This window comes from Schistocerca nitens, chromosome 3, assembly GCF_023898315.1.
Source record: "Schistocerca nitens isolate TAMUIC-IGC-003100 chromosome 3, iqSchNite1.1, whole genome shotgun sequence".
Classification (NCBI taxonomy): domain Eukaryota; kingdom Metazoa; phylum Arthropoda; class Insecta; order Orthoptera; family Acrididae; genus Schistocerca; species Schistocerca nitens.
Window position 1 is genome coordinate 576,694,288 of NC_064616.1, and position 25,385 is coordinate 576,719,672.

At 43.0% G+C, this 25,385-nt stretch overlaps 1 protein-coding gene across 1 annotated transcript in view; it reads left to right on the forward strand.

Annotated features, from left to right (window-relative positions):
- LOC126249347 (Golgi-associated plant pathogenesis-related protein 1-like) overlaps window positions 1-25,385 on the forward strand; it is a 124,473-nt gene that overhangs the window by 11,277 nt on the left and 87,811 nt on the right. Inside the window, exon 2 of the mRNA XM_049951001.1 lies at window positions 13,983-14,138. Within this exon, the coding sequence (XP_049806958.1) occupies window positions 13,983-14,138 (156 nt within the window). The remainder of the gene's footprint in view (window positions 1-13,982; window positions 14,139-25,385) is intronic.

Below are 25,385 nucleotides of genomic sequence, written 5' to 3' on the forward strand. Positions count from 1 at the left end.
AGTAAGCTTGCACTGAGGATGACTGGTTGGGGGGGGGGGGGGGGAGAGATAGACGATTGCAGTGCAATGGGAATTGGAACAACTATTTTGGACTGCATTCATATCCCCAGGTCAGCTATCTTGGATTCTGATGCCATCAAAGACGTCGTGGATTCTGACCTTAGAACCATGCAGGTTATATAAAAATATCGTTACCCTATTCAGTGGTTTACTATTGGAATGTCAGATGAGAATAATATGTTACAAAGTCGTAGTAGAGACTTCTTTCGTGATGGATAGTAAATCTGGATACTACAAGCGATTAGTGGACAGAAATCTGCTGAAAGTCCTAGATGTCCTATGTAAAACGTAAAACACTTATAATTTATGTGAAGAATCTCTTAAAAATGCATTGCCAGTCCAGACATTAGATCAGATTCTGTTTATAGGATGGATGGTTGGAGTTAACTTTCCATCTGCATCGATATCAACATTCTATCACACCAAGCCACGTCTACAGAAAAAATCGGTGTTAGTAAGTCATACTGCCACCCATCAAAAGAATGCGTAGGTCGTTGTGGTGCAGCTGCCTGAGAATCGTACAGTTTCTTGGGATCCTACTGCAGTCTGAATTCGACATGGGGTCTACTGTCTGAATGAATTGAATGTACTACTACAAATGCTAGTATCGTACTATACCAACTGAGCCAAGCGACCCACACATCTGTATGAACTATTACAGCACATTTTCCTGTGCAAACACCATTGCAATTCATCAGAAATGAGAGGTGTGATGTGCGTTTCTGATAAGTGTTGTGTGTGGTGCTGAATACTTTGATGCTGTCTAGCTCCAGTACTCTCTTGATGGATAGTAAACCTGCATATAACTATTTGCTGAGAATATCTTGTATCACTGCTAGTCGGTCCCGTTTTCAGTTCTACTTGTGTATGGAACAATAGGAGAACGAATATGTGTCTCTGACAGGTAACTCTAAGTGTTCAGTTGTGGTGAACCTATGGAACTTTTGTTCTGCAATATATACTGATAAGGGGAGACTATCTATGGGGGAGATATCTTAACAGCTCTTCGATTATGTTGTCATAAGAAATATTACTGCAGGTTTTCCTGTACAGTGACGGTATTCAAGAACTAGGATTCAGATGTCAAAGAACTTGTTCCAGTATCCCATGTCTGGGCCAGCATACCAGAATTCTACACTGTTGTAAATAGCCTGACAAGTCTGAGCTGGATTGTGTATCATAGAGCCAGTGCCGTTGCCTGTATTCCAACTATTGGATTCTAGCAGCTAGGCAACCCCTTTTGCTATTTCATCTGCGTATGTAGAAATTCGAGAACAAATACGTGCTTCTGACAAGTAATTTTAAGCGTTCAATTGCGTTGAACCTGTGGGACTTGTACTCTGCAGTATGGATCGCTATGCACAGACTCATTGGACATATCTTAAAACTACTCTTCGGATTATGTTGACAAGTATTTGTTGGAATACAAAGTTAGCGTTCCTGACTTCTGGTTGGTGTTGAATACATGGTGTACTGCGGTCTGGTGACTGTGTTTCGTGTTGGAATGCAATTTAGTTTAGCACTGGTGACCGTTACTCGTGTTGGAATGTGATGGATAAGAAATGAACAGACTAGCACTCTCGCAAGACGTCGTTGTTTCGTCACATATGTTTACCATCGGTGACAATCATTTTATAGGGGATGATGTGAACATATCACAATTCGCAGACTATAATCGAATATAAATTTTGTAAATAGTTGCTGTTATTCACCTTCAGGAAACCTATAAATAGGTTGTGTCAGACAGAATCAATGCTGTATTTGGTGTCCAAGGCAGTCCAAGACAGTAGTTTCACACGCCTTTAAGTTTGTGACCGTAGTGTGGGGAACTTGCTCCCTGGATGTACGTTTAAGTACTGCTGCATGGCGTTAAATTGCCAGCAGCATTGTCGTATCATGTGTGCATACGTCTGATTCTCAAAAAGGGCCAAGCATTTCTGCCGATTCAAAAATTGCACAGCTCGTCAGAAATGTGAATGGAACGTTCAGCTTCCAAGATGTGGCGGTTTCGCGTCTGTAGAATAAATTAACGTGATAATTCGATGGATATTACTACTATCTGCCAGAAATACATCTGTTCTGGGAGTTCGAAGATATAGTAGAAATGTAAAATTTACTGTGCGATGTATCATCGCAATGGTGTACAAAACCAAACTTCTGTATCGCTAGTAGGCTGGAAACGTTCTATCACGCCATTTCTGAAGACCGAATAACAACATGTACTCCATCCCTTTCAAGCTATCACAAGTAGTTGATTTCACCATTGCGTAACGCAGTATCGACGCTGTCATGTATATTGATACGCTATTCAACGGACATTCCCATTTGCCCTCGTTCAGCTTGACGTGAAAAAAATTCAGTAATTTGCTGTATGTATGAAGGTCATCTAACACCATTTAGATGATGTTAAGTATTTTCATGTGGAAACTCCTTAATTTACGTGGAAAAATTAATTATTTTGTAGAGCAATTCACATTTTTCAAGAACTGACAGTAAATCTTCTATGTATTCTGACTTCTGTCAAAACGATACCATTTAGTTTGCGTTGTTTCAACGTCTGACATAAAGTACTTTGATTTCGAAAAGTAAAGTACGCATTAAAATATGGATTCTATGTTTGGCGTGACAAATTCGAAATTTGTCTGCGCCATCAGGAACATTCTCTTCTTGTGCAGCACAGAATATGCGCTGTAATGTGTGCTAACATGTAAAATTCGATCGGCTGCGGGCAGCTACCGGTATGTGATGGACTTAATGTGCGGGATAACGATGATCTGTCGCCGCAGGTTGCCGTCTGCTGACCACTAGCAGCTGATTATATGAAAAGTGGAAAACATTCTACATTCTAAGTGCCAAGTCTGGCATTTGTTCAGAAGAATGGAAAAAATGTATTCCTCTTTGTACAAAATTGGTAGGTATCCAAAAATTGAGAAGGTGTTCTGATATCGCCAGAATTATGATGCTCACCGCAGAAGTAATGAGTCAAAATATACACTACTGGGCATTAAAATTGCTACACCAAGACGAAATTCAGTTGATAAACGGATATTCATTGGACAAATATGTTATACTAGAACTGACATGTGATTACATTTTCACGCAATTTGGGTCATAGATCCTGAGAAATCAGTACCCAGAACTACCACCTCTGGCCGTAATAACGGCCTTGATACGCCTGGGCATAGAGTCAAACAGAGCTTGGATGGCGTGTGCAGGTACAGCTGCCCATGCACCTTCAACACGATGCCACAGTTCATCAAGAGTAGTGACTGGCGTATTGTGACGAGCCGGTTGCTCGTCGTTTTAGTTGGTTTTCAGTTGGTGAGAGATCTGGAGAATGTGCTGGCCAGGGCAGCAGTCGAACATTTTCTGTATCCAGAAAGACCCGTACAGGACCTGCAACATGCGGTCGTGCATTATCCTGTTGAAATGTAGGGTTTCGCTGGGATCCAATGAAGGGTAGAGCCACGGGTCGTAACACATCTGAAATGTAACGTCCACTGTTCAGAGTGCCGTCAATGTGAACAAGAGGTGACCGAGACGTGTAACCAATGGCACCCCATACCATCACGCCGGGTGATACGCCAGGTTGGCGATTACGCTTCCAATGTGCGTTCACAGCGATGTCGCCAAACACAGATGCGACCATCATGATGCTGTAAACGGAACCTGGATTTATCCGAAAAAATGACGTTTTGCCATTTGTGCACCCAGGTTCGTCGTTGAGTACACCATCGCAGGCGCTCCTGTCTGTGATGCAGCGTCAAGGGTAACCGCAGCCATGGTCTCCGAGCTGGTAGTCCATGCTGCTGCAAACGTCGTCGAACTGTTCCTGCAGATGGTTGTTGTTTTGCAAACGTCCCCATCTGTTGACTCAGGGATCGAGACGTGGCTGCACGGTCCGTTACAGCCATACGGATAAGATGTCTGTCATCTCAACTGCTAGTGATACGAGGCCGCTGAGATCCAGCACAGCGTTCCATATTACCCTACTGAACCCACCGATTCCATATTCTGCTAACAGTCATTGGATCTCCACCAACGCGAGCAGCAATGTCGCGATACGATAAACCGCAATTGCGATAGGCTACAATCCGATCTTTATCAAAGTCGGAACGTGATGATTTGCATTTCTCCTCCTTATACGAGGCATCACAACAACGTTTTACCAGGCAACGCCGGTCAACTGCTGTTTGTGTATGAGAAATCGGTTGGAAACGTTCCTCTTGTCAGCACGTTGTAAATGTCGCCACCGGTGCCAACCCTGTGTGAATACTCTGAAAAGCTAATCATTTGCATATCACAGCATCTTCTTCCTGTCGGCTAAATTTCGCGTCTCTAGCACGTCATCTTCGTGGTGTAGCAATTTTAATGGCCAGTAGTGTAAATACACTCCTGGAAATGGAAAAAAGAACACATTGACACCGGTGTGTCAGACCCACCATACTTGCTCCGGACACTGCGAGAGGGCTGTACAAGCAATGATCACGCGCACGGCACAGCGGACACACCAGGAACCGCGGTGTTGGCCGTCGAATGGCGCTAGCTGCGCAGCATTTGTGCACCGCCGCCGTCAGTGTCAGCCAGTTTGCCGTGGCATACGGAGCTCCATCGCAGTCTTTAACACTGGTAGCATGCCGCGACAGCGTGGACGTGAACCGTATGTGCAGTTGACGGACTTTGAGCGAGGGCGTATAGTGGGCATGCGGGAGGCCGAGTGGACGTACCGCCGAATTGCTCAACACGTGGGGCGTGAGGTCTCCACAGTACATCGATGTTGTCGCCAGTGGTCGGCGGAAGGTGCACGTGCCCGTCGACCTGGGACCGGACCGCAGCGACGCACGGATGCACGCCAAGACCGTAGGATCCTACGCAGTGCCGTAGGGGACCGTACCGCCACTTCCCAGCAAATTAGGGACACTGTTGCTCCTGGGGTATCGGCGAGGACCATTCGCAACCGTCTCCATGAAGCTGGACTACGGTCCCGCACACCGTTAGGCCGTCTTCCGCTCACGCCCCAACATCGTGCAGCCCGCCTCCAGTGGTGTCGCGACAGGCGTGAATGGAGGGACGAATGGAGACGTGTCGTCTTCAGCGATGAGAGTCGCTTCTGCCTTGGTGCCAATGATGGTCGTATGCGTGTTTGGCGCCGTGCAGGTGAGCGCCACAATCAGGACTGCATACGACCGAGGCACACAGGGCCAACACCCGGCATCATGGTGTGGGGAGCGATCTCCTACACTGGCCGTACACCACTGGTGATCGTCGAGGGGACACTGAATAGTGCACGGTACATCCAAACCGTCATCGAACCCATCGTTCTACCATTCCTAGACCGGCAAGGGAGCTTGCTGTTCCAACAGGACAATGCACGTCCGCATGTATCCCGTGCCACCCAACGTGCTCTAGAAGGTGTAAGTCAACTACCCTGGCCAGCAAGATCTCTGGATCTGTCCCCCATTGAGCATGTTTGGGACTGGATGAAGCGTCGTCTCACGCGGTTTGCACGTCCAGCACGAACGCTGGTCCAACTGAGGCGCCAGGTGGAAATGGCATGGCAAGCCGTTCCACAGGACTACATCCAGCATCTCTACGATCGTCTCCATGGGAGAATAGCAGCCTGCATTGCTGCGAAAGGTGGATATACACTGTACTAGTGCCGACATTGTGCATGCTCTGTTGCCTGTGTCTATGTGCCTGTGGTTCTGTCAGTGTGATCATGTGATGTATCTGACCCCAGGAATGTGTCAATAAAGTTTCCCCTTCCTGGGACAATGAATTCACGGTGTTCTTATTTCAATTTCCAGGAGTGTAGTTTGTTGAGATCGTTTTAAGTGCAGTGCTTGGAAACTTACCTGTTCTAAGCGGCAATAAGAAAGTTTTTACTAGTCAATTCTTGCAAAGAAAAAAGCAGCAACCAGCTACTGTTAATTTACACAAATTTATTTATTTATTTTTTATTTACACAAATTGCGCCGTAACTGGTAAGGGCTCTTATTCGTGTGGTTTGAGCTCGATTGTCAGGTGTAAATTAACCTTATTGGTTCTTGGTTCTTATTCACACCTCCTTTGCTCTGCTTCAGGTCTCGCTCAAACGCTTGATCTTGTGATCTTGACTACTTTTGTATGACAGCCGATAGAATTTAAGTAATTCAAATGGCATAAATGACTAAAATAAATCAATAAATTGGTTTAGCGCGAATTAATCACTACCAAATACAAAGTCACGAAAATTTGGCAAAAGCTTTGCACAAATGTATGTGACCACCTTACTTGTGTGAACGAGCTCGATATGCCGCTCGATCAGGATTTCAAAATCATAGGTACTCTCAGCCGCACACAAGGCTGACTCCCATAAAACCAATCAGCTGCGTAAGATTCAATAACCACAAAACAATACAGAAAATGCTGACACGCTGGCTTTCATTTAACACAGGGGAAGAAGTGTTCAGTAAACATAGTTACAGTGAGCTAGCTTACAACTGGACATGTGCTGTATGATGGCCACAGAATGAATGAGTTATGTGAGATTTAAAAATCGCGAAATAATTCAGGAAAAGCTGGCGTGGTGGTATTCATTTAACTCTGGGGGAAATGATCTATTCTTGAACCATAATTACATTGGTTTCGAACCGACAGATTCGTCTTCAGACGTCGGTTCACGTTCATATCACATTTGTTGTTCTCTACATCCGTTGCTGAGAAAAGCAAACAATTACTGTAAGCAACAACAATTGTAATATAAACGTGTAAAGCTATCTAAAGCTGAACCTGTTGCTTCGAAACTGGTAATGACGAAAATTTCTGTAAATAAATAGCGTTATAACCATGGCTCATTGCTATTTACTTATTTGTAAGGAACAACTTGAAAAATATCAGTTTTCGACAAAAAACCGGGAAGAAAGTTTTTTGTTCCAAGTACCATTAATACTAAGGTACTACATTTAATTTCTAGAAATACAGAAATACGCCATTAGGGTTTTAACTTGTAGATCTACTCAACAAAAATCATATCTTTTAAAATTTGGAACTCCAGAGTGAAGCTAGGCTTGACACAAAGACCAAATGGTTCAAATGGCTCTGAGCACTATTGGACTTAACATCTGAGGTCCTCAGTCCCCTAGAACGTAGAACTATTTAAACCTAACTAACCTAGGGACACCACACACATCCATGCCCGAGGCAGGATTCGAACCTGCGACCGTAGCGGTTGCGCGGTTCCAGACTGAAGCGCCTAGAACCACTCGGTCACACAGGCCAGCAACTAAGACCAAGTTCCATCTGTTACCGCTATACTTATGAGACTGTGACCATGGGTTAGCGTTTGTATCTGTTAAATCCAGGCGTATGCAATTAAGTCCCGAGAACACAATAGCACGGAATACAAGTTTTCTGAAAAACTACTACTTATAACATTTTCCATTTCCACTCTTGTTATACCTACGCACACACATACACACACACACACACACACACACACACACACACACACACACACACACACACACATACACAAACTGGTATCTTAGTATACAGGGTGTTACAAAAAGGTACGGCCAAACTTTCAGGAAACATTCCTCACACACAAATAAAGAAAAGATGTTATGTGGACGTGTGTCCACATAACATATTTTCTTTATTTGTGTGTGAGGAATGTTTCCTGAAAGTTTGGACGTACCTTTTTGTAACACCCTGTATATGTTGGTTACTTCTAAGGAAATAACTTTTGCGTTATCTGCGTCGTTGACATCCTTAATTTGTTGTACCAGGTTACTTGTATTCTTAAGTGTATATTCATTACTATACAAGGTCTCCCAGGAGGGAGGAAAGGTCAGTATTCAGGGATATGACAGCAATGATCATTCGAAGAAAAGCTGTCTAGTAAATATGAGTTTGAAAATGGATACCGTAAGAACTATGAGCACTTCTTCATCTTCGATACTGTGAAACAAATTCCTTCTACTGCAAGCGCTTTGGTTTCCATATTTTTGGAAGAGGTAGTGTTGAACAAAATGAGAAAAAATGTCTAGTAAACATAGACTCTAGCGTGCATACCTCAAGAGCTTTGTGCACTTTTTTGTCTTCACTAATGTGACACACATCTCTTCCACTGAACAAATGCTCCTAGTTCTTAAGGTATACATTTTTGAGCCCATGTTACTAGTCTTTTGCTTTGAATGGTACTTCCTTTCGTATCCCTGAATATTGACCATTCCTCACGGGGCACCTCGTATATGTAGTTTAAAGTAAAAATAATACGCAGTTTTTTATTTACACAGTATGTGGGCCACTCATACAGTATACTATTCGTTTTGTAAATAAAAACCGCCTTTATACTACCTGTCAGGATTGCTTTCTTCATGAATTTTCGGTTGGGACCGCAATTTAGGTTCCGACTCAATTTTACTTAGCAGTTTTTTGATAAGAGCTTGGTATCAATTGTCTGTGTCTTTTTCAGCGAGAATGTTGTACTTTTTCTTGGCAGATTCCAAGGTTTTTTGTGAAGTAGATCTTGCACATGACTACTACCATATTCCGTTTGTCTGCTTTGAATACTACGGCGTTGTTTCTGTCTATTTTTTTATAAATTTATTCCCAGAGCAGATATTTTATTCTGCTATTCATCCAACTTATAACTAAGTTACATTCGAACAAAACTACTTCATCCTCAACACAAGAGGCAACGTCTGAGGACAGAGCCATCACTTGGTTTTATTCCTCTGGTCATCGCACTCACAGCACTTCAAAAAAATGGTTCAGATGGCTCTGAGCACTATGGGACTTAATCTATGGTCATCAGTCACCTAGAACTTAGAACTACTTAAACCTAACTAACCTATGGACATCACACACACCCATTCACGAGGCAGGATTCGAACCTGCGACCGTAGCGGTCGCGCGGTTCCAGACTTTAGCACCTAGAACCGCTCGGCCGCTCCGACCGGTGCACTCATAGCACTTTGTAATATGAATGTTGCCTCTTGATAACTTCCCAACATTTTTTTTATTTTTATTTTTTACTGTATGTTCTTCCAGTCTCAAAGATTTCTGTGGCTCTTTCCCATATCCACATCTCTGTGCTTTCAATTTTATCATTTCATGTTTCCCCAGAGTGCTTCATAACCATAGCTTACTCCATGTAAACGTTTTGATGAAATTCGTTCTTGTTTCCACACTATAGAGCCAAAGAAACTGGTACATCTGCCTAATATCGTGTGCGGCCCCCGCGAGCACGTAGAAGTGTGGCAACGCGACGTGGCATGGATTCGACTAATGTCTAAAGTAGTGCTGGATGGAATAGACACCATGAATCCTGCAGGGCTGTCCATAATCCGTAAGAGTACGAGGGGGTGGAGATCTCTTCTGAACAGCGCGTTGCAAGGCAGCCCAGATATGCTCAATAATGTTCATGTCTCGCGAGTTTGGTGGCCAGCAGAAGTGTTTAAACTCAGAAGGGAGCCACTCTGAAGCAATTCTGGACCTGTGGGGTGTTGCATTGTCCTGCTGGAAATGCCCAAGTCCGTCGGAATGCACAATGGACATGAACAGATGCAGGTGTTCAGGCAGGACGCTTACGTACGTATCACCTGTCAGAGTCGTATGTAGACGTATCAGGTGTTCAAATGGTTCAAATGGCTCTGAGCACTATGGGACTTAACATCTGTGGTCATCAGTCCCCTAGAACTTAGAACTACTTAAACCTAACTAACCTAAGGACATTACACACATCCATGCCCGAGGCAGGATTCGAACCTGCGACCGTAGCAGCCGCGCGGTTCCGGACTGAGCGCCTAGAACCGCTAGACCACCGCGGCCGGCTCATGCAGTCATCAAGGGTACACGAGTGGGCCTCCGGCTCCTAAAGCCCATATCGATTATGTTTCGTTGAATGGTTCCCACGGTAACATTTGTTGGTGACCCAGCATTGAAATCTGCAGCAATTTGTGGAAGGGTCGCACTTCTGTCACGTTGAACGCTTCTCTTCAGTCGTCGTCGGTCCCGTTCTTGCGGGATCTTTTCCCGGCCGCAGCGATGTCGGAGATTTGATATTTTGCCGGATTCCTGATATTCACGATCGACTCGTGAAATGGTCGTAAAGGGAAAATCCCCCCTTCATCGCTAACTCGGAGATGCTGTGTCCCATCGCTCGAGCGCCTACTATAACACCACGTTCAAACTCATTTAAATCTTGATAACCTGTTATTGCAGGAGCATTATCCGATCTAACAACTGTGCCAGACACTTGTTTTCTTACACAGGCGTTGCCGATCATAGCGCTGCATTCTGCCTGTTTACATATCTCTGTATTTGAACACGCATGCCTATACCAGTTTCTTTGTCAAAATGGTTCAAATGGCTCTAAGCACTATGGTATTTAACATCTGAGGTCATCAGTCCCCTAGACGTAGAACTACTTAAACCTAACTAACCTAAGGACATCACACACATCCATGTCCGAGGCAGGATTCGAACCTGCGACCGTAGCGGTCGCGCGGTTCCAGACTGTAGCGCCTAGAACCGCTCGGCCACAGTGACCAGTGTTTCTTTGTCTCTTCAGTGTATATTAAGGTGGTTGTATATTAATAATTACTATTATTACTAAAGATTTGTTTCGTTGTTGCAATTCTTCTTTGAAAATGCATTATACTTCTGTTGCTATCTGTTATATTATTTGCAAAGTAGAAAAACTCATTTACTTACATTAGTAGTTATTTCAGTTTTTAATGTTTACCTTACTTTCAGTTGGATATATCTATCATCATTATTTTAGTCTTGTTCGCGTTTATTTTCAGTTTTTGGTTGTTCAAGGCATCACACAAACATTTTTAACGTGTAGTTCATGCCATTTTCACAGTCAGCTAAGACACCTGTTTGTGTACTCTGATGTTCGTAGAGATCTGGAATCCATCTTTTATCTCTCGAGTCTATCCTGGTTTTATTCAGTTCTCTAAACAGTATCTTCGAGTCTACCGTCTCAAACACCTTCTCTATGTCAATGAGTGCTGCGTACGTTTTTCTACTAATCTCAGTTCTTCTTTCTAAAATAATGTGTAGTAGCGTTAGAACCGCCCCGCTCCTATTTCTAATCGTAAATCCAAGTTGAGCTGCCGGCCGGTGTGGCCGTGCGGTTCTAGGCGCTTGAGTCTGGAACCGCACGACTGCTACGGTCGCAGGTTCGAATCCTGCCTCTGGCATGGATGTGTGTGATGTCCTTAGGTTAGTTAGGTTTAAGTAGTTCTAAGTTCTAGGGGACTGATGACCACATATGTTAAGTCCCATAGTGCTCAGAGCCATTTGATCCAAGTTGAGCTTCTCCTGGATGTTTGTTTATCTTAGTTCTTAATGTTTCTTTAACAATGCTGAGTAGAATTCTTGAAGCTTGACTTAACAATGCCAGACTTCTATAATTTGAATAATCATTACCTTTTATTTTCTTACGTGTAGCATCACTTTTACTTTTTATCAATACAGTTGGTAGTTTTCCTCTTCATAGCTCACTTAAATAAATTTGTGCAGTTGTTCTTTCGCCTTAGCTCCAGAATTCTTTAATAGTTCTGCAGAGACGTTATCTGTTCCAATCCCAAAACTTTGGAAATTTTTAGGTGTTCTACATAGTCTCCCACTACCTGAGTACAACATACAGGACATTCATATAACCATGTGAAATGTTGTTCAGCTTTCACGTGACATTTTCATCTTTTTCGGTCTTGACGAACCATAAGAGCTCCGTTCTGCACTTTGTCATTTGGTGGTAGGTTCGTATTGCACCAAGTCTCGTCAACCGTGATGTTCTTTTTTTTTTTCAGAAAAGAACTGCTCGCATTTTGAAATTCAGTCAGTTCGCAACAGTCGTCCAGGCTTCGTTTTTTTTGTTCGGGAATCAGAGAGTGCGGGACAAACTTTACACACAGAGTTCTCTTCTTCATAAGGTTCTGGAGGATGTTGTGAACAAATTATTTAGAGATGTTGCTCTACTACGATTTGTGACACAACAACATTGACACACTACAGCCGAGCGCCCAGTACTATTTCTTAATTTATTGACTTTTAGAACTTGCCCATAATGCCATCTCAACACTGGAAATGTATACTACAGCTTATTTTGACAGTGCAGAGTATACATTAGCTTAAGTCGTACACTGCGTCCAGTACTTAACACACACAAGTGACTGGTCGAGAGCATATCTGTTGTTTACAGTTGTTGGTTCAAACTGCTGCCGTAGTTACTGCGCTCACATCGCTTATACACTAGGAACCAAATCAGTCTCGGAAATTTTTAGATGGACAGTGTATAAATTCAGTGGACAAAAAATAATTAGATTAGGCTAGTACCTCATAATCATCATATACTAAAGGTAACGCCGTGTTGATGTTGCCATCTTTCTCCATCCCTCGCCATCTCTACCATACGGTTGTAGTTGCTGTAGTTAATTGTACTGGTAATACTTTGTAATACAGATAGAGTCGTAAAACTACCGTGGGCTACCGTAGACTATCATAAGAAAGCTTAGACTACGGTAATTTTTCTCGTATTTCTGGTCAGTTAAGGTCGTAACAGCATTACCTGTACGTTAAGTGTGTAGCATGCCTATCGAGCGTTACGTCATTTCGATAGCTTTCTTTGCATATGTGATTAGTCTCTTACTAAGTTCCCCTAGGAAACGTCAGCGGTGAACCGTCTAGAAACTGGGTGAGGATATATAAAGGATCACGTAGCCTATGGAACATTTTTGTGCCACATAGTTATCTTCCTGTCTGTTACTTAAAAATAAACAGCATTTATAGTGAAATTGAAACTAGCAATTTTTAATTCCGATTTTATTCGATATTTGTTGATTTGTAGCACGAAACAGAGGAATGTTGTAGTGAAAATAGAAGAATCAGCAATACAGATTTATGCTATAGCGACAGAAAACGTATTTTCTCCTAAAAGAAGGTAACATAAAAAAACGCAAAACAAGAGCATATCAAACATCGCTTCAGTACTTCGTCGAGTTTATATAAAACATGTTTCTGTTATTGCTAAACGACTTTCGCACTTATCAGTAATAACAGGAAACTCTTACCTTTCAAAAAATGGTTCAAATGGCTCTGAGCACTATGGGACTCAACCTCTGAGGTCATTAGTCCCCTAGAACTTAGAACTACTTAAACCTAACTAACCTAAGGACATCACACACATCCATGCCCGAGGCAGGATTCGAACCTGCGACCGTAGCAGTCGCGCGGTTCCGGGCTGAGCGCCTAGAACCGCTAGATCACCGCGGCCGGCTCTCTTACCTTTGATCATGGTGGAGAACGTTCTGTTGAATACAAAACAGCAGTGATAATTATGTAGATTCATTTATGTTTGTGCATGTAAGCTACACCTGCATCAAAATAAATTGCTTTGGTTACATAAAAGCGCTGAAGTTACTCGATCAAGTAATTCTTAGTACTCATAAAATGCAGTTTATGTTTTGTAAGAATATGAGATACTGAGTAAGCTGACACTGAACGACTCACGATTTTAATTATGTGCTATACAAATCAAACAAGCAAAAAACAAAGAGAAGTCGTCGGCTCCCAATTTCTCTCCCATATATTCATTTATGTTTCTTTCCGTACTATTGCTACCAATACTACCGGTAATCCTACCATTTACTAAGTCAGTTATGTGTTGTGCCAGAATTACTGAACCGTAGTTTTTTTTCGACTGCAACGATAAATACGGATGTTCTCAGCCTGCCTCTTAATTTTTTTCCTGGATTTTTCCTTTAAAGATCTTTTATGAAAGTGTTATGTCGAATTAGGTGTCCAGTTTCTATAACTACCTAACAAAAAGTAATTCCAAACTATTTTTTGTTGGCATGTATAATTTGTTCGACACTGATAACTATGTTATTTCTTATTGTAACGAAATGTTGGAACTGTGATTGCAGATCCTGAGCAACCGGCCGCTGAGCATCGTGAACGACGAGAACAACGGGCAGCTGGAGACGGACTGGCGCCACAGCGAATTTATCAACGAGTGCTTGCTGTGGCACAACGTGTACCGCCAGCGCCACAGTGCTCGGCCGCTCGCGCTCTGCCCGCAGGTGAGCCGGCCTACTACGCCTGCGCCCACTGCCCGCTGCCCGCTGCCCGCTGCCCGCATCGCCGTGGCCGCAATCGAACCACACCACCGTTTCCTTTGTTGGTCGCCTTTAACTTAGCCCAGACAGTTCGTGCCGTCGTAAATTTCCTACAGTTCTAGCAAGCACGTAACCGCTCCTGTGAATAATATGTGCTAGCCAGATACACGGTGGAAAAAAAGAAACAGATAATATGGCCAGAACAGGGTAGGGAACATCTAACGGAACAACATTTTTCAAATAATCATATCTTAGTTTCTCGTAGTTCGAGTTCACAACTTCTGTAAAGGCCATCATAGTGGCTCTTGAGTGTAAAAGCTACACACCTCAAAAAAGTTTTGCATGACCCCAGTTACCAGAACTCCTGAAGATAGACGTTGACTGTGGGTATTGTATATCAGACACAGTCCCTTTGACTGTTCAGAGATATCACTAAAACCGCCCAAAGATGTAAACAAACATGCATGATGTGCGCCTATTAGACGGAGGAGATCTGACAGCCGATCAGTTCCAGCCATTCCACCAGGAAGGAGGTACACGGCTCGTGTTGTCTGTAGTTCAACCATGCCTAGACGGTCAGTACTGCGGTTCGACCGCGTCCGCATTGTTACTTTGTGCCAGAAAGCGCTCTCAATAAGGGAAGAGTCCAGGCGTCTTGGAGTGAACCAAAGCGATGTTGTTCGGACATGAAGAAGATACAGAGAGACAGGAACTGTCTATGACATGCCTCGCTCAGGCCGCCCAAGGGCTACTACTGCAGTAGATGACCGCTACCTACGTGTGGTGTCACCGCCAGACACCACACTTGCTAGGTGGTAGCCTTTAAATCGGCCGCGGTCCGCTAGTATACGTCGGACCCGCGTGTCGCCACTGTCAGTGATTGCAGACCGAGCGCCACCACACGGTAGGTCTAGAGAGACGTCCTGGCACTCGCCCCAGTTGTACAGCCGACTTTGCTAGCGAAGCTACACTGACAATTACGCTCTCATTTGCCGAGACGATAGTTAGCATAGCCTTCAGCTACGTCATTTGCTACGACCTAGCAAGGCGCCATAGCATTTGATAATTCATATTGTGAAGCATGTACAGTAACGAGAGATGCTCACCAATTGTGGATTAAAGTTAAGTATTACATCAACTACGTACTTTATTTGCTAGTCTTATTTCTCTGACCTGTTCCAGACCTCACGCCAGTCTGCGTGTGATTAAACGCGTGCATTTCGGCCTCCTCTAGCAACACGGTGTTGGCTCTCCTGCCAACACTTCACTACGGATCATTGCTCGGAGGAACCCTGACAGCAACGCCACCATGTTGAATAATGCTTTTCGAGCAGCCGCAGGACGTGGTGTTACGACTCAAACTGTGCGCAATAGGCTGCATGATGGGCAACTTCAGTCCTGAGGTCCATGGTGAGATCCATCTTTGCAACCACGACACCATGCAGCGTGGTACAGATGGACCCAACAACATGCTGAATGGATCGGGCAGAATTGGCATCACGTTCTCTTCACCGATGAGTGTCGCATATGCCTTCAATAAGACAATCGTCGGAGACGTGTTTGGAGGCAACCCGATCAGGCTGAACGCCTTAGACACACTCTCCAGCGACTGCAGCAATGTGGAGGTTCCCTGATGTTTTGGGGTGGCATTATGTGGGGCCGACGTATGCCGTTGGTGGTCATGGAAGGCGCCGTAATGGCTGTACGATACGTGAATGCCATCCTACGACCGATAGTGCGACCATGTGGGCAGCATATTGGCGGGGCATGGACGACATGGACGACAATTCGCGCCCCCATCGTGTACATCTTCTGAATGACTTCTTTCAGGATAACGATATCGCTCGACTAGAGTGGCCAACATGTTCTCCAGACATGAACCACATCGAACATGCCTGGGATAGATTGAAAAGGGCTGTTTTTATGCACCTCGTGGGCCACCAACCACTCTGAGGGATCCACACCGAATCGCCGTTGACGAGTGGGACAATCTGGATCAGCAGTGCCTTGATGAACTTGTGGATAGTTTGCCACGACGAATACAGGCATCCATCAATGCAAGAGGACGTGCTACTGGGTATTAGAGCTACTGGTGTGTACAGCAATCTGGACCACCACCTCTGAAGATCTCGCTGTATGGTGGTGCAACATGCAGTGTGAGGTTCTCATGAGCAATAAAAAGGGCAGAAATGATGTTTATGTTGATCTCTATTCCTATTTTCTGTACATGTTCCGGAACTCTCTTAACCGAGGTGATGCAAAACTTTTTTTGATATGTGTGTTTATCTGCAATATTGCAGTTTCGGTCGTATAGTCAACAAGTGGCATAACGGTGCTTCAGTGCATGTCAGAATCCAAAAATATTCTGATATATACACACTTCACCGTTGTATCAACGTATTTTAACCATGGACCTTGCCGTTGGTGGGGAGGCTTGCGTGCCTCAGCGATACAGATGGCCGTACCGTAGGTGCAACCACAACGGAGGGGTATCTGTTGAGAGGCCAGACAAACATGTGTTTCCAGAAGAGGGGCAGCAGCCTTTTCAGTAGTTGCAGGGGCAACAGTCTGGATGATTAACTGATCTGGCCTTGTAACATTAACCAAAACGGCCTTGCTGTGCTGGTACTGCGAACGGCTGAAAGCAAGGGGAAACTACAGCCGTAATTTTTCCCGAGGACATGCAGCTTTACTGTATGATTAAATGATGATGGCGTCCTCTTGGGTAAAATATTCCGGAGGTAAAATAGTCCCCCATTCGGATCTCCGGGCGGGGACTACTCAAGAGGACGTCCTTATCAGGAGAAAGAAAACTGGCATTCTACGGATCGGAGCGTGGAATGTCAGATCCCTTAATCGGGCAGGAAGGTTAGAAAATTTAAAAAGGGAAATGGATAGGTTAAAGTTAGATATAGTGGGAATTAGTGAAGTTCGGTGGCAGGAGGAACAAGACTTTTGGTCAGGTGATTACAGGGTTATAAATACAAAATCAAATAGGGGTAATGCAGGAGTAGGTTTAATAATGAATAAAAAAATAGGAGTGCGGGTTAGCTACTACAAACAGCATAGTGAACGCATTATTGTGGCCAAGATAGACACAAAGCCCATGCCTACTACAGTAGTACAAGTTTATATGCCAACTAGCTCTGCAGATGATGAAGAAATTGATGAAATGTATGACGAGATAAAAGAAATTATTCAGGTAGTGAAGGGAGACGAAAATTTAATAGTGATGGGTGACTGGAATTCGTCAGTAGGAAAAGGGAGAGAAGGAAACATAGTAGGTGAATATGGATTGGGGGGAAGAAATGAAAGAGGAAGCCGCCTAGTAGAATTTTGCACAGAGCATAACTTAATCATAGCTAACACTTGGTTCAAGAATCATAAAAGAAGGTTGTATACCTGGAAGAATCCTGGAGATACTAATAGGTATCAGATAGATTATATAATGGTAAGACAGAGATTTAGGAACCAGGTTTTAAATTGTAAGACATTTCCAGGGGCAGATGTGGATTCTGACCACAATCTATTGGTTATGAACTGCAGATTGAAACTGAAGAAACTGCAAAAAGGTGGGAATTTAAGGAGATGGGACCTGGATAAACTGAAAGAACCAGAAGTTGTAGAGAGTTTCAGGGAGAGCATAAGGGAACAATTGACAGGAATGGGGGAAAGAAATACAGTAGAAGAAGAATGGGTAGCTCTGAGGGATGAAGTAGTGAAGGCAGCAGAGGATCAAGTAGGTAAAAAGACGAGGGCTAATAGAAATCCTTGGGTAACAGAAGAAATATTGAATTTAATTGATGAAAGGAGAAAATATAAAAATGCAGTAAATGAAGCAGGCAAAAGGGAATACAAACGTCTCAAAAATGAGATCGACAGGAAGTGCAAAATGGCTAAGCAGGGATGGCTAGAGGACAAATGTAAGGATGTAGAGGCTTGTCTCACTAGGGGTAAGATAGATACTGCCTACAGGAAAATTAAAGAGACCTTTGGAGAGAAGAGAACCACTTGTATGAATATCAAGAGCGCAGATGGCAACCCAGTTCTAAGCAAAGAAGGGAAGGCAGAAAGGTGGAAGGAGTATATAGAGGGTTTATACAAGGGCGATGTACTTGAGGACAATATTATGGAAATGGAAGAGGATGTAGATGAAGATGAAATGGGAGATAAGATACTGCGTGAAGAGTTTGACAGAGCACTGAAAGACCTGAGTCGAAACAAGGCCCCGGGAGTAGACAACATTCCATTAGAACTACTGATGGCCTTGGGAGAGCCAGTCATGACAAAACTCTACCATCTGGTGAGCAAGATGTATGAGACAGGCGAAATACCCTCAGACTTCAAGAAGAATATAATAATTCCAATACCAAAGAAAGCAGGTGTTGACAGATGTGAAAATTACCGAACTATCAGTTTAATAAGTCACAGCTGCAAAATACTAACGCGAATTCTTTACAGACGAATGGAAAAACTGGTAGAAGCGGACCTCGGGGAAGATCAGTTTGGATTCCGTAGAAATATTGGAACACGTGAGTCAATACTGACCCTACAACTTATCTTAGAAGCTAGATTAAGGAAAGGCAAACCTACATTTCTAGCATTTGTAGACTTAGAGAAAGCTTTTGACAACGTTAACTGGAATACTCTCTTTCAAATTCTGAAGGTGGCAGGGGTAAAATACAGGGAGCGAAAGGCTATTTACAATTTGTACAGAAACCAGATGGCAGTTATAAGAGTCGAGGGGCATGAAAGGGAAGCAGTGGTTGGGAAAGGAGTGAGACAGGGTTGTAGCCTCTCCCCGATGTTATTCAATCTGTATATTGAGCAAGCAGTAAAGGAAACAAAAGAAAAATTCGGAGTAGGTATTAAAATCCATGGAGAAGAAATAAAAACTTTGAGGTTCGCCGATGACATTGTAATTCTGTCAGAGACAGCAAAGGACTTGGAAGAGCAGTTGAACGGAATGGACAGTGTCTTGAAAGGGGGATATAAGATGAACATCAACAAAAGCAAAACGAGGATAATGGAATGTAGTCAAATTAAATCGGGTGATGCTGAGGGGATTAAACTAGGAAATGAGACACTTAAAGTAGTAAAGGAGTTTTGCTATTTAGGGAGTAAAATAACTAATGATGGTCGAAGTAGAGAGGATATAAAATGTAGACTGGCAATGGCAAGGAAAACGTTTCTCAAGAAGAGAAATTTGTTAACATCAAGTATAGATTTAAGTGTCAGGAAGTCATTTCTGAAAGTATTTGTATGGAGTGTAGCCATGTATGGAAGTGAAACATGGACGATAACTAGTTTGGACAAGAAGAGAATGGAAGCTTTCGAGATGTGGTGCTACAGAAGAATGCTGAAGATAAGATGGGTAGATCACGTAACTAATGAGGCGGTATTGAATAGGATTGGGGAGAAGAGAAGTTTGTGGCACAACTTGACTAGAAGAAGGGATCGCTTGGTAGGACATGTTTTGAGGCATCAAGGGATCACAAATTTAGCATTGGAGGGCAGCGTGGAGGGTAAAAATCGTAGAGGGAGACCAAGAGATGAATACACTAAGCAGATTCAGAAGGATGTTGGTTCCAGTAGGTACTGGGAGATGAAGAAGCTTGCACAGGATAGAGTAGCATGGAGAGCTGCATCAAACCAGTCTCAGGACTGAAGACCACAACAACAACATCAACTTTAACATGTATCGCACCAAATCGTTATCGTGTACACTTTTCACACGTAAACAGTGTATACGAATATACTTCGCTTAAAATATCACCAGACCACGACACTGTTGCACTTGGCCTCCCGAACCGTTATCATAAACGCTCGTTGATTCCCGGCCGGAACGCGAATTTTCTCGGCTCGGGGACAAAGTGTTGCGTCATAATTGACATTTTACTATTGAGATGACTGAATGGACAAGTCAAGAAAACCAATAAATTGAAAAAATAAATTAATTAAAAGATAAACACGCGGTGACATTAGAGTAAACAAGTACAGTAGTGACTAAGGGAAACGCATTCCATTATGAATGATTTCGAAGTGTCCGCATGAAATGTCACGATAAAAACTCACGATAAGCTTACAGAAGCTCCCTCACTCCCAAGCACAATAAGATTTAGGCCGACAGATTTAAGGCCAGACAGTGGTGGGATACAAACGTCAGCGTCGCTCACTATACGGCCCGACAGCCAGGACTGATGGTATAGGTTGCCACTTCATTTCATAGCAGGACTCCTTTGGTTGTCATCCGCGGCACCCTTAACAGCACAGCGGATCGCCGACGACATTATACGCCACGTTTCATTGCCCTACATGGCAAGCCATCCTGGACATACATTTCAGCAAGATAATGCCCGCCCGCATACGACGAGACTTTCTACTGCTTTTCTTCGTAATTGCCGAACGCTACCTTGGCCAGCAAGGTCGCAGGATCTCTCCCCAATTGGAAACGTTCGGAGCATTATGGGCAGGGCTCTCCAATCAGCTCGGGATTTCGACGATCTAACGCGCCAATTGAACAGAACTTGGCACGATATTCCTCAGGAGGGCATCCGACAACTCTATCAAGCATTGCCGAGCCGAATAACTGCTTTCATGAGGACCAGAGTTGGGCCACTGCGTTGTTGACTTGCTCAGTTTGTGAAGCTCTGGAAACTATTTCTCTTGAATAAATCACCCAATTTTTGTAAAATTGTAATCATTTCCTTGTCTGTACATGTTCAACACATCTACCGATTTCCGCCCTATTCGGATAATTCCTTCATGGTGAGTCAAAAACAGATAACATAAAAATTAATTTTTTTTTTTTGTCTTTAGTAAATAGAAATGGAGGATTCACCACATGAATAGGATGATAATAACTAGGAGGAAGAATTATAAAAAGTCAGTCTTCTTGAAATGACAGTCAAGGAAAGGAGTGAAAAATATTTATTTCCATGAAATACGTTAGGTGATAGACTTGGAGATTTACAGGGTAACTAAAATCTGACCATGAAACTTATTTTCCGAAATAACAAGTTTTTTCTGAGACAGTTTAGTCACGATTTTCATTTAGGGCTATTCTGTTCGAGACTTTAACTTAAATGATTTTATTATGAACATTTATTTAGTTGAGTCAATATATTCCCAACGTCAAAACTTATTTCTGAGATGTTTAACTTGTATTTATTTCAGTTTCATGTTTATAACAGTTTAAGTTCCAATTAAAACGCTTTTGAACCACAAATTACTTTTTACACATCCAAATTTCATGTCAGTTCAACCTTCTAAAAGGTTAACAGTACAAAATGTAAGGGGTAGAAAAATATAAAAGAATCAACGAACGTATTTTATTATGGCACTGAATTTTATAATTCTTTCAAGTAACTTGTCATAGTATTATTTAGTGTAAAGAATATTCCAATACAGCCTCCAGAAAAAACAATAATTTTGAAATAATTATTTGTCTGATGATATTCGACATTTCCCTAATAGTTGTAGCAGGACAGTTGATGCTAGGATACCTTTCAATTCCTATCACAGGCTGGTTTTATTAGACGCGAATTTTCTGTGATGTTTGCTGTTTAAAGCTTCAATATTAAATCAGTTACACTATAAGTACCGTAATGCCATAAAGTTGTAAAGATTATAAGCTGTGTCATCGAAACAGCACTGCTGTCAAATAGTCAACGTGTGGTACTGTTAGCTGTAATGTTGTTAATAATGAAAGCTAAAGACAACATGTTTTAGTTTTTGCTAATGTACAGAAAGTATGAATGAATTTTTATTCTAACACGTACACGATATCAGTCAGTGCAGCAGAGCACAATAACCACAGTATAACACAGCAATAGCTGATTCAGACAAAACAGCACTTCTAGACAAACTAAACATGTTCGGTACCTAACAACTTCCGCAAGCACACCACTGACTAACTACACAACGATGGATTTTCGACCTATGGTTATTTGGAAAGTTCCGCAAGCACACCACTGAGTAACTACACAACGATGGATTTTCGACCTATGGTTATTTGGAAAGTTTTGCTTTATTCCGCATCCCCTACTCTGGTCTCGACGTAACATCAGGCTACTATTGTCCTCCATATGTTTCAACACTAACCTGACTCGTGGTAAATAAAAAGGGATTAGTTTTAAGCTAAATCTCGGGACAAATGAATTTTCAAAACGGTTCAAATGGCTCTGAGCACTATGGGACTTAACAGCTGTGGTCATTAGTCCCCTAGAACTTAGAACTACTTAAACCTAAGGACATCACACACATCCATGCCCGAGACAGGATTCGAACCCGCGACCGTAGCAGTCGCGCGGTTCCGGACTGGGCGCCTAGAACCGCTCGGCCACCGCGGCCGGCTAAATGAATTTTCATTTGCTTCATTTTGTATACTGTATGAATATTTCTAGAAGGCTCTACATCACAGTACAGAAGGTTTCTCGTTGTAGTTGGAAACTGGGCCAGACTCCGTTCTGTCATATCCAGCGCATGCTGAAGGTGAGACGCCTGTGGATGGAGCCAGCCAAGGAAGTTGACATCTCCATCTATTCTTCTTAAGACTACTATATCTCGTGTGCCACTATTATTTCTCCCATTTCTGTTACCGTTCGAGAGGAGTGCAAGTGAAGAACAATTGTCACTAAGTATCCGCGTGAGCTCCAACTTCCTTTATTGAACTGTCGTGGCTATTTCACGAGATGTACACTCTTTGACATAAAACTTGACCGGCGGCCGGCCGCTTCAGAGGCTAAGTCCGCGCCGATCGCGACATGGGACAAAAAAATTGGCCAACTCGCTAATTCTCTAAGTCCGGTTATCTGCACAATCTGGCAACACTGTAGACTGCGGCACTTCCTGGAGGAAAACTTGTCCCATGATAGAGAAACTCTAGGCTGATTACGCCTGTGGTCTAGCGGTAGCGTGCGTTGTTTCTGTTCATAATGTCAGTGGATCGAGGGCAGCTGGCATAAAATATTTTTATAGCCTCTTCTGTCTGAATGCTGAAGACGTGAATGTAATGGTAGCGCAGATTCAATCTATTTCGCTTTGTGACACACCGATATCAAAATTTTATCCAGTAACGATTTTGCGGCAGATTTCCTGCAGACTGTCCTCCTCTGGACGCCGTATGCGGCAAAGCTCCGGGATCCATTTGCTGGCTACTGGCAGCGGCCGTGGCGACAGCAGCGGCGCTGCACTCCCCCGTTCTTTATCGAAAGCGCCTGCTACCGCTCATCGCTTTTGATGATTTAAAACGCTTTATTATTAAATGTTGCTCCACAGAAAATTTCTACAATTTCCATTCACGCTCAAAAGCAACGGAGACAGACGCCCTGATTAGTAGGCGGGTATTATATTACATTAATCGGCAAGAGCTGAGTATGGCCCGAAATTAATTTTATAGACTGGGACGAAATTAAACCACCTCACTACATTCGATGAATTTATAAATGCTTCATACCTCGTTTCTTTTCCTTTCAAACTCAATTATTTGTGCAACTTTTGGTCAATGTTTGGATGTTTTCGTCAAGCCAGAGTGAGCGTCTGTGGTGTAAAGTGTATTACAGTTCTTGTTTCATTCCTTATGGTAAGTCTATGCGATAAACTGTGTGAATACCTTGCAATGCATGCTCTGTAGCAGTGCAGGAACACTGCACATTTGGAGTTCCATGTATGGGTTCATGAAGTATTTATTGTTGATCGGAAGTGATAGTTAAGGTCATCAGATTTAAACCAGAAAAACTTGTCGTTTTGAAGGTTTCAGAGAACGGAAAGGAATTGCTAACGCCGGTGTTAGAAAACGTCTACAGTTAAATGCTATTGCAAAAATTTAGAAGAAGGGAACTACATTAATGAACATGTGCACTTCATAAACAACCTTCTGACATGTTAGACCTATATGACGAACAAAGCTCAAATTTATATCGTTGACAGTCGGTTTGAATCTTTTCAGAGTCTATTTTACAGTGAAATCCATGATATTAACTTAATTTACTAAGTCGAAATCGGACGAAGATTGATGTTTAAAGGCATTCTTCAGATTTCGCATAAGAAATTTTTACTAGCAGTTTGCAACTCCATTAATTAAAATGGAAAATAAAAAGTTGTAGTCAGCGGCTTCTACCGTGATTCGAACTGCTATGTCTAATAGTACAAGCACTGCAACGCACAAGGGAACCTCTGAGCTAACGACACACTGGCGGCCAGAGGCGGAATATAGTCACTGCAATGTTGCCTGAGCCTCAAAACGCAACCTTAAACACACGAACAGAGGAGGTGGAGATTACTGTTTTAACGTCCCGTCGACAACGATGTCATTAGAGACGGAGCACAAGCTCGGATTAGGGAAGGATGGGGAAGGAAATTGGCCGTGCCCTTCCTAAGGAACCATCCCGGCATTTGCCTGAAGCGATTTAGGGAAATCATTGAAAACCTAAATCAGGATGGCCGGGCGCGGGATTGCACCGTCGTCCTCCCGAATGCACACACAAACAGGTGTTACTTATGTGAAGAACGCCGTCCTTGGAGTCCAGAAATTAAATATACTTTCTAATTGTGTCATCTTGCAGTGGATTATATCGTACGAGTCTTCGATGTGGAAAACGAATGTCAAGTGAATTTAGCGAGGTAACGCCGACCTACACCCGGAAGTAAATGCACTATCAGTGTGTTGACAAATACTTGCTACGACGCTGTCATTTCTAGGCTCTCTGACGAGGCAGCTCTTCAGCGAAATGCTTGCCGTGATCCTCCGATACGGTTCTTCAGAGTGGAGACGCGCGCGCACGTTTGGTTTTTATGCGGCGTTCTCCCCTGATGGTTTCTGACGTCGCCTTGTGGGCTATGTATACATATGAGACATTCAATTATCATTAATCCAGAATGATACAAGTTTCAGCTTCCGGCGTGGAATAAGGCTGTTGACGCCGACATTATATCATTTCAACGTAGGGAAAGCAAAACGGATCATTCAATGTTTCTCATTAACATAAAGCATGTGAGATAATTTTCCGTAACGTTCATAATCATCTAAAAATACAAACGAAGTAAAAATACACCGGAAGCTTATTCGAATTGAATATAACGCTTTGCACCTCGATGTCGAATTCGTCCACTTGCAATCTTTTGCAGCATACACATAGAATGTCATGATTACCACGAGAATGAAGAAATATGTTGGTAAGGATGGAAGCAAGAAGAGACGCAGTCAACAAA